A 10,558-nucleotide genomic window follows, 5' to 3' on the forward strand; every position below is an offset into this window, starting at 1 on the left:
GTTTCTCCATTTTTTTCCCCTGTGGACCCATATTTTAAAAGTCACAAACCTTTACGACCGAAGTCAACAGACATTATTCACAAAATCACAAAATAAAGGTGGATTTGACCATTATTGAACATTTATGAGGATATTTTATTGTGCCTCTCTAACAATTGAGTAAAACTAGTTGTTAAACAGTGAAAAACTGTAATTGGACCAACAATAAAATGATCCATAAGTCGCCTATTTGGACATTTCTTTTTCTTTTCAACATTCACTTGAACCAGCAATATTGGAACAAAATAGTCAATAAAATAATTACAAAAAGATTAGAAATTATGCAAAACGTGTCTTAACATTTCAACATGTGTCAGAACTATATATTTCAGACCGACATGCAGATCGTGACAAGGCGACCCAATAAAATCTCTTGAGAACCACCTGAAGGTCACGGCCCAGTCTTTGAAACACTGATGTTGGACCATTAAGGAACTTTATTCAAATATACTGTCATAAAACTGTTTAAAACTTAGGGAAGAGCAGAGATTAATAATAAAATTGCATTCTGAATTTATGAAACCGCTATGAATTTTAACAGAATATTTATGCCAATTTGCCCTGGCCTACACTCACTCACATTTTAGAAAATTCTTTATTAACAGCCTTTGTCATATTCCAAAAATTATTAATATCTTTCAAATGCAGGTTCTTAGTTAAACTGCACAGTATTAGTGAGAAAAATATAGAAAACGCCGCTCTTATGTTGTAAATAGACATAAATAAAGAAAAGAAATAAAGTTGTATGTGATTATATGACTTATTTTTTACACTATAATATAGGGATGTAACAATAACTAAAATATCGTGATATTGAATCGTCAAAAGTCTCACAATAATATCGAGGGCCATTGCAGGATATCGAATTACAAGCTTCTTTGCTTAAATTCACTGTTATAATGCAGCAATAGATTAAAAAAAACAGAAAGAACTACATAGACCATGATCCTTTGCTCTATTTCAGCTCGTCTGTTTCATTCACAATTTTGTTAGTCTCCACAAAATATCACAATAAACATCATACCGTGAGAAGCGTATCGTGAAAATATCGTATCGAGAGACTTGGATATCGTTACATCTCTACTATGATATAATGCAACTCAATGTAAAAGTATTGGTATTTGTATTTAAGTATTCAGTATTCTCTAACTAAATACATTTTCAAAGTATTTAGGGTTGCCAGATTTGAAACCAAAACTGAAAACTGTCATAACGTAATCATATATCTTTTTTATCATGTCATGTTTTAATGTTTTTATTAAGTTAAGTTTATTAAATTACTAAAGCATATAGGACAATATAGACAGTGTTGGGAAGTAACTACCACATTTTCTTTTGGGTATTCATTATGTCATTTTGCCTTTGAATTGCATTATAGAAAGCGCAGCTCTTTTACACTATGATATGATGCAACACAATGTAAAAGAATTGATTTTTGTATTTTAGTATTCAGTATTCTGTAACTAAACACATTTGCAAAGTATTCTTCCCATCATTGTCGAAATTATATACAGTATTAGGTTATAAATGTCTAAGTACATATAATCTGACATGGATTTGGGGTTGCCAGATTTGACAACACAACTGAAAACTGTCATATTATAATCATATATCTGTTTATCATGTCATTTTTTTATGTTTTTATTACGTGTAGTCTCCTGAAGCGTTCCATATAGGACAACTGAATACACGTACCAAGAATACATGTTAATTTGAGTACTCAGTAACACAGTTTCAAACTAATCTTCCCATCCCTGGCTATATTAGACTATCAATGTCTAAGTACATATAATCTGACATGTATTTGGGGTTGCCAGATTAGAAAACAAAACTAAAAACTGTCAAATTATAATTAAATATCTTTTTATCATGTCATTTTTTTATGTTTTTATTAAGTGTAGGCTACTAAAGCTTTCCATATAGGACAATATAGTGTTGGGAAGTAACTACAACATGTACCGAGAATACATTTTACTTTGGGTATTCAGTATTTTGTAACTAAATACATTTTCAAATAGATATTAGACTACAAATATCTGGGTACATATGATTTGACATGTATTTGGGGTTGCCAGATTGGAAAACAAAACTGAAAACTGTCATATTATAATAATTTATCTTTTTATCATGTCATTTTTTTATGTTTTTTATTAAGTGTTGGCTCCTGAAGCTTTCCAAATATGACAGCTGACTACACGTACCAAGAATACATGTTAATTTGGGTACTCAGTAACACATTTTCAAAGTATTCTTCCCATCCCTGGCTATAACAAAATTAAAAACTGTCATAATTGCCTATATACCTTTCTATACTATGTAATTTTTTAAGGATTACTACTAAAGATTTCCATTTAGGACAATATACTTAGTGTTCGGAAGTAACTGAATACATGTACTTAGAATATTTTTTAAGTTTATTCATTATCACTGTGATATATAGCAATAAATGTCTAGGTACATATCATTTGACATGTATTTGGGGTTGCCAGATTAGAAAACATATATCATATATCTTTTTATCATGTCATTTTTTAATGTTTTTGTTAAGTGTAGTGTCCTGAAGCTTTCCAAATAGGACAACTGAACATGTACCAAGAATACATGTTAATTTGGGTATTCAGTATTCTGTAACCAAACACATTTTCAAAGTATTCTTCCCATCCCTGGCTGTTTTAGGCTGTCAGTCTCAAAGTACATATAATCTGACATGTATTTGTATTGCCAGATTTGAAAACAAAACTGAAAACTGTTATATTATAATCAAATATCTTTTTATTATGTCATTTTTTTATGTTTTTTGTTACGTGCTTTCAAAATAGGACTGAATACACGTACCAAGAATATGTGTGTTAATTTATGTATTCAGTATTCTGTAACCAAACATATTTTCAAAGTATTATTCCAATCCCAGGCTATAACAAATAAAAAAAAAACAACCTGTATACCTTTCTTTATCATGCCATTTTTGGGGAGATTAAGTGTAGACTACTAAAGGTTTCCATATAGAACAATACAGGCAGTGTTTGGAAGTAACTGAGTACATGTGCTGAAAATACTTTTTAATTTTGTTTATTCAGTATCACTGCTATAAATACTGTATATTAGGCTATAAATGTCTAGGTACATATAATGTGATATGTATTTGGGTTGCCAGATTAGAAAATAAAACTGAAAACTGTCAAATCTTAAACAAATATCTTTAATCATGTCATTTTTTCATGTTTTTATTACGTCTAATCTCGTGAAGCTTTCCATTTTGGGCAACTGAATACAAGTACCAAGAATACATGTCATTATTCTGTAACTAAACACATTTTCAAAGTAATCTTCCCATTCCTGGCTAAAAACTGTCATGACTGCCTGTATATCTTTCTTTATCGTGTCATTTTTGGGGGAGATTAAGTGCAGGCTACTAAAGATTTCCATATAGGCTCTCTCCAAGTTCATTGTTCCAACTTGGAGCCGTCACGTCCAATGCCCGTTTTCTCGCCCTGATTTCCTCCGTCCAAAAAAAGCCAGTCTTATAATTTATTTATAAGTTTAGCGCCATCTCTATACTGCCTGACTGTAGCACATTTTAGAGAACCAATGGGATCCTCTCGTTCCAGCAACCATCACCAGTAACCATCTGGATATAGAACCAATTTTTACGCGCAAAACTTTGGACGTTTCTTGAACAAAACGCCCAAAAAACTCACCGCTGTCTTCAATACTGTCTGTGATTTTCATCTCCTGGTCCATGTTGAAGCCCTCTTGCTGAGTTTCTGTGCCCGGAGGAGGGTGTTCTTGGGCGGGCTGCTGTTGCTGGGGCGTCTGGGTGAGTGAATCCGCCGCTGGTTCGCACTGGCCGTTGACCGTCGCCGTCTGCACCGCTCCTCCTCCTGCCGGGATGGGGATGGTAGTTGTGGCAGTGGGGTCCGGAGGAAGTCCCGAGTCCGTCATGGTGCTTCTATTTTTTTTTTTCTTTCTAAGTTTTTTTTCTTTTTTCAGGAGCAGGAGAACTCGGAAAATGTCACACCTGGATGCGAGGTGCGAAGCGTTGACGGCAGCAGTGCGCCCCGAGGAGAGAGAGAGGAAGAGTCCGGAGATGCTGCGCTCAAACACGGTCAAGACACACAAAGAGAGACGAGAGGAGAGGAAGTGCACACAGGCTTCACAATAAAAGCCCTGTACAAACTTTTTTTCAATCTTAATCTTACAGTAGAGATAGTTAGAAATGAAAACTTAATGTGCAAAAAAGTATAAAGTGCAAAGGCTTGTAGTTTAATCTTGGTATAGTGATATTTTCAAAAGCCAAATCTGTTTTACTGCCATCAAAATATTATTCCATCCCTTCTTGATAAAATCCACTATACATTATTGTCATTGATAATATCTCTAGACAGACAGGGGTCAAATTTGGACCACAGTATAGTTATATTTGACCCTCGAGATCATATCAAATATTTATTAGCGCTGCCCGCCGACTACAGACAGACTATAGAGACATTATTTATTTAAAATGTTGTTATTGTTTTATATTCTGCTTGTTCTGGATTCAGTGTTTAAGCAAAATTATTATTAAACATGTATTTTAATAAGAAAAGGTTTAACATTACATATCGAAAGAAGAGAAAACATTCAGATGTTGTTAAAATTTTAAAGAAATATTTAGTTTGGCCCACGACTTAGTTCCAGTTTTTAATTTTGACCCTCTGTGAATCTGAGTTTGTCTCCCCTGACCTAGAAAATGGTAAGAAAAACAAAGATTCCTATTCCGCTTTTGAACACGTCAAATATTGTTTTATTACAACATGGTTAATGTTAAATAGGCAAATTTGATTTGGCACTTTTCCAAGGAAACACTCACACATTCATACACTCATTCGGCAAGAGGGGTTAAGTGTCTTGCCAAAGGACACAACACCAGCATCTGTGGGAGCTGGAATCACACTGTCGACCTGTGGATCAGTGGATCAGACCGTTTTACCAATAATGTTTATGTCAAGAACAGGATTTGACCCACTGACCTTCAGATCAGAAGACGATCTTTGTAATCACTTTTAAGCTTTTGTAGAAAAACAGTTATCCCTCAAATGAAATGTTATCCTGTCAGTAATCAATTATTGTGCTTTAGTAAACACTAAAAATTAAATTTCTAAAAAATCTATTCGTTTTTGAGACATAAAACAACATAAAAGTGCCATTTGAGTCACTGGAGACTCTTAATATAGTAGGTATTTTCAAAACCCAAATTGATTTTACTGGGATCAAAATATTAATCCATCTCTTCTTGATAAAATCCATTATATCCTACTTTATTGTTATTGCTAATATTAGAGAAATGGTAACAAAAAGAAACCAAAAACTGCAACTCTTCAAATACTGTTTCATTACAACATTTTTTCTGTACGATCACTTTTAAGCCCTTGTAGAATCCAGTTATCATCCATCAGCTGAACGGCTCTAACATGTTGACATTGCCAATCCCTCTTTATCAGGGGTGTCCAAATTATGGTCTAGGAGCCAAATGTGGCCCTCAAACCACATTTTCTTAGCTCTCAGTTCTGCCAAATGATCACAGGCAACATCTTATTACGTTGTGATTCAGACCTAAATTTGATATAGTCTTAAACTTTATTGATCCACAAGGGAAATTATTTGGACACAGTAGCTCACACATCACAATATATGATTAATAACAAAGAGAACAAGCGTAAATGTTCATCTAAATTCAAAATAAGTCGCAAAAATAACAAGAGACTGGTGTCAAATAAGGAATAATTATAAAGATATATGTAGGTCTAAAGTAAAAACAGAAATAAGGTAATAAAAATAAATCTCAGGTATATACAAAAGGTTGCAAATTGAGCCTGGAATTAGTGTTACAAGACTTGAAGCTCATCTAAATCTCAAAGTCTTGCTGTATAGAGTGAGAACCAGTCCACGTTTCTCCTCTACAAATGTGTTTCTATGTTCACTCCTGATCTTTAGCATATGCCTACATTGCACAAAAATAAATAAAATACGTGTCTATGTAATAAAAATAGCAGAGTAGAGATTGTAAGTCTCTGTGCCTAAAGTGAAATCCAGTTTTTAATAGGAAAAAATCACAAAATAATAGATTAAAGTCTGGCCTAAATAGGGCTGGGTATCATTAAGAAGTTGCCGATACGATTTGATACGGTTCAATAAAAAATAAAGGCTAAATCATGACTGTGATCCTAAAAGTCTTTGTTAAACTGTTTCCTGTGCAATGTTAATATAAAAAAACGCCCATTTTAATCATCAAAACAGTGAAAATGTCAAATGTGTCGCATAAACGAGTTTCCTTCCTCTAAACAAGCAACAAAACTGTAGCGCTGTAATAAAATAATTTAGCAAAATATACCAAAAAATACTCTTGGTGATGTATCGATACAGCAGCCCACGATATCGATACTGTATCATCACATTAAACGATACGATATATCGATACCCCTAGGCCTAAAGATGATAATTTAGCATTTAAATTAAGGTATGTCCTCAAAAAAGGTCAATATTGGACTATGATACTAAAAGATAAGATTAGAGAGATAGTACTTTTATTTTGAGAAACCGGAAGTCGCGTGGGTTACGTGCGCTAAATTGACGCACACTTTGCGCACGGTGGAGCGAAGGCAGAAAAACCAAACCAACAAGAAGAAGAAGGGGGGAAAAAAAGCTCTCAGTTCACATCGCGGTGAGACTACAGCACCTGGACTCTAATTATGACACTGCTGACGGGGCTCACGAGACCTGCGCCCCGCCACACGCATGCGCATCCTGTCCCCACGGCGCACGCGAGGGTCCCAAGAGACACCCCGCCCGCCCCAGCCGCCCCAAGTCCCGTCACCTGAGTCACGTACGAGCACGCAAATGATCAAACACCAGACGGATGCGGCTCACGTACTAATCTCTGTCACCGTTGTTCCTAAATTTTAAGCACTACTTTTCCTCCCTTCGGACACACCCAAACCCGCGTCGGTGTAGTCTCCACTGCGTAAAAATGCGCAGGAGACAGACTGGGGGGGTGCCCGCTGAAAATAAAGGGGGTTCCATTTTAGATAAGGATCAGCGCGCGAAGAAAGAAACCCTGTTATGTTCACCGTCTGAAGCCTGGTCTGTAGGGATTCTGCAAAAATACAACATTTATACCATGAAAAAACACGCAGCTTAAGTCTTCTGAGTGAATTAATAACCCACTTTTGATTGGGAATGTCGTTTGTGTTGTTAAAATAGCGTATCTTGTCATCTTCGCGCTAAATGGAGCTTAAAATAGGTCTGCGTGATGCTTTCTACGTCAACAAAGGACTTCTCGGAGCTTATATTTGCCCACGATCCATCCGAGACACATAACCGTCTGTGTTTATCTTGCATTATTACTGAGGCATCGATAAAAATCAAACGGAACTTCTCTTGTCGGTCTCTGGCTCCATCTAGTGGCGGATATTGAGAACTGTGCCATAAACAATTGATAATACACTATTTTTGGAATACTACAAAAAAATAATAATAAAATGCTGGCTCTCTAATTTAATCCATGGTATATTTTTGAAGGAAATAAAAAATTAAATTGTATAGTCTACTACAATCTACAATATTATTTATTTTTTATTTTTTTTATTTATTTCAGTTACCAGTTACTCACACATTTTAGTTTTCTTCCATCCTTTAGTTTAGTTTAGTTCCCATGTGTTATCTTAATCTACAAGCCGTGCTTAAATGAACCACACAAGGTAAAAAATAAGATAAATAATCTAGGGATCTAAATCTATATAGTCCGTCCCAGTCCATGCATTAAAGTGTATTGTTTTTGTTTCCAATCAAATACAAGTGATTTAAAAATACTGTTGGCAGTATATTATTGGAAGAAAAATATCATAATACAAAAAGTTATTAAATTAACTGCACAATGTAGAAATATGTAAAATATTTTAGAGAGGCCGACAGATAAACATGGGCCTAAATGTATTAAAAATGCATTTTTAGTATTATTGTTATTTTATTTGTTTGAAATACAAACAGTAAAAACAGTCAAATAAACTGTACACTGTAGAAATAGGCTGAATAATATAGAGCCCAACTATATACAACAGTGACTCATTGTCCTCACATATTAATATAGTCTAATGTAAAATGTGTGAACAATGTAAAGAAAGCTTATTATGTTAAATTAGAAGAGGGGGTGGGATTAAATCTTTTTTTTTTTTTTTTTTGAAAATAACTACATCTTTTGTGCCCATTGTGTCCATTCTATAAATTTAAAAAAAAAAGTACCTCCATTTTAAACTTCAAATAAAAAAAATAGAAACTGATCAATAGTAGTAGGTAATTTTATTGTAATAATTCAAATAAGTCATTAAAATGGAAATGACTAACACAAAAACACACAAAAAACTAAACATGGCATAAGAAAGACAACATCAATTCAAAAACAAACTCATAATTAAAAAAATGAAAAAATTTAAATAAAGTAAACGTGTGAAGAATCTCTCAGTCGTTCAGGTAGAATCCACAGCGAGGAGAAAATTCAGTTTGTCGACTGGACAAAAGTTAGTTTGGTTGAAGCTAGATAGATAGTTTGGTTTGGTTGCAGCTCAACCAAGCTGCTTCTTCAGTTCTGGTCAGTCACTGGTGGACACTTCTTTATATCTGTCTGCAGGGAGGAGCTGACTAACTACTCTGTAATTAACACACCTACTTCTTTACAGTTTCTGTTTGTTAGTTTGGCCTATTGACCTGTAATGGGTGTGGGGTCTAATTAGCACAACAACTCATGGCCATAATGGAGCTTTCACAACTCTGAATGTGACCTGACCCTACACCTATTGTTCTCTTGTTTGTTTTGAATTAGGTTTGAGGGTGGAGCTGTCAATAGGAGATTAGAGTTAGTTAAATTAGTTTAGAGAAGGATTTTCTTTCTTAACAAAAATGGCTTCTGTCGTTGTTGTTGTTATTATTATTTTTATTTACCTATTTTACTTTATTTTTAATTAATTAATTTATATTTTATTCTTATCTATCTATTCATTTATTTATTTATGTTTCTCTACCAATTTTATTTTATTAATTAATTTTATTTTTTATTTAATTAATTAATTAATTTATTTACTTATTTATTTTTTTAAGTACGTATCGTCACTGAATATAAATCACGGACTTACCTGCGAATGATAAATTGTATTGTGCAAATACTGTTTAGTGAATATGTGAATATGTGAATGTGTATGAGTGTGTGAATTTGTTTGTAATTATTATTATTATTATTATTATTTGTTTTATTTTTTCGGTTATATGTTGACCTGTGTTAATAACGTGGTCAGTTGTTCATGTGAACATTTTTATTGTCTGAAAATTAATAAAAATATTGGAAAATATATTTCACACGCCTCTCAAACCAATTCTTTTCTCTGGCAAAAATGTGTACCTCACTGTCCTCAAATGAGTGGCCCGTAAATAACGTAAATGAAAAATGTAAATAAAAATCTATCAATTATTTATTTTTATTAGTTCTTAATCAAATACTTGTCATATACTGTATAAAAATAATAATAATTCTGCTCAGTTGGCTCAAAATAAACCAAATATTCATCAATATAATAACGAAATCCAACTTACAATATCTATAAAAAAATATATATAGTATAGCTTTATTTAATTTATGATATTCTGTTTTGTTTTGTTATGCTGTTGTTTAGTTTTGGTTTCATTCCTTCTGCTCCCCTGTATGTTAATTTGCAAATCACCCCCATGTTGCAGTATGTTTATGTATGTTTATGTGTGTTTATGTGTGTTTATGTGTGTTTATGTATGTTAATGTGTGTTTATGTATGTTTATGTGTGTTTATGTGTATGAATGTATATGTATATTTTCCATATCTCACCCCTGCCATAACTGTGAACTGGACTTTGGATTGATGCAACAACAATCCAATCTGCACCTTATACTGTACTATACATTGTTTTGTTTTTTTGTCTTGTTGTTATATGTCTGCAATTTAAAAAAATAAAATAAATAAAAATAAAAATCTGCTCAGTTCCCTCTCTCCATCCAGCAGGGAGCAAGCCTCGCCGGCCGTCCCCGCCACTGCTCCCCTGTTTCCGTTGTTTCATGTTGTTATATTATATTGTGATGTGTGAGCTACTGTGTCCAAATAATTTTCTTTGTGGATCAATAAAGTTTGTCTAAGTCTAACTACAGGAGCATTAAGAAAAGAAGAAAAATAGAAACTGATCAATAGTAGTATGTAATTTTAATGTAATAATTCAAATAATTCATTCAAATGGAAATGACTTACACAAAAACACACACAAAACTAAACATGGCATAAGAAAGACAACATACATTCAAAAACAAACTCAAAATTAAAAACAGAAAAAATTAAAATATTGTAAATGTGTGAAGAATCCCTCAGTCGTTCAGGTAGAAGCCATAGCAAGGAGAAAATTCAGTTTGTCGCCCGGACAAAAGTTAATTTGTTTGAAGAAGTCTGCAATAAAATAAATAAATAAAAATAAA

General features: G+C 33.4%; 1 protein-coding gene across 1 annotated transcript in view; it reads right to left on the reverse strand.

Annotated features, from left to right (window-relative positions):
- LOC110153265 (transmembrane protein 163-like) overlaps positions 1 to 3,981 on the reverse strand; it is an 84,533-nt gene extending 80,552 nt beyond the window's left edge. Inside the window, 1 exon segment of the mRNA XM_055166950.1 lies at positions 3,738 to 3,981. Coding sequence (XP_055022925.1) covers positions 3,738 to 3,981 — 244 coding nt within the window.
- Between the last annotated feature and the right edge of the window lie 6,577 nt (positions 3,982 to 10,558).

This window comes from Boleophthalmus pectinirostris, unplaced genomic scaffold (assembly GCF_026225935.1).
Source record: "Boleophthalmus pectinirostris isolate CB_2022bp ecotype Guang Dong unplaced genomic scaffold, ASM2622593v1 HiC_scaffold_11, whole genome shotgun sequence".
NCBI classification, from domain to species: Eukaryota; Metazoa; Chordata; class Actinopteri; order Gobiiformes; family Gobiidae; genus Boleophthalmus; species Boleophthalmus pectinirostris.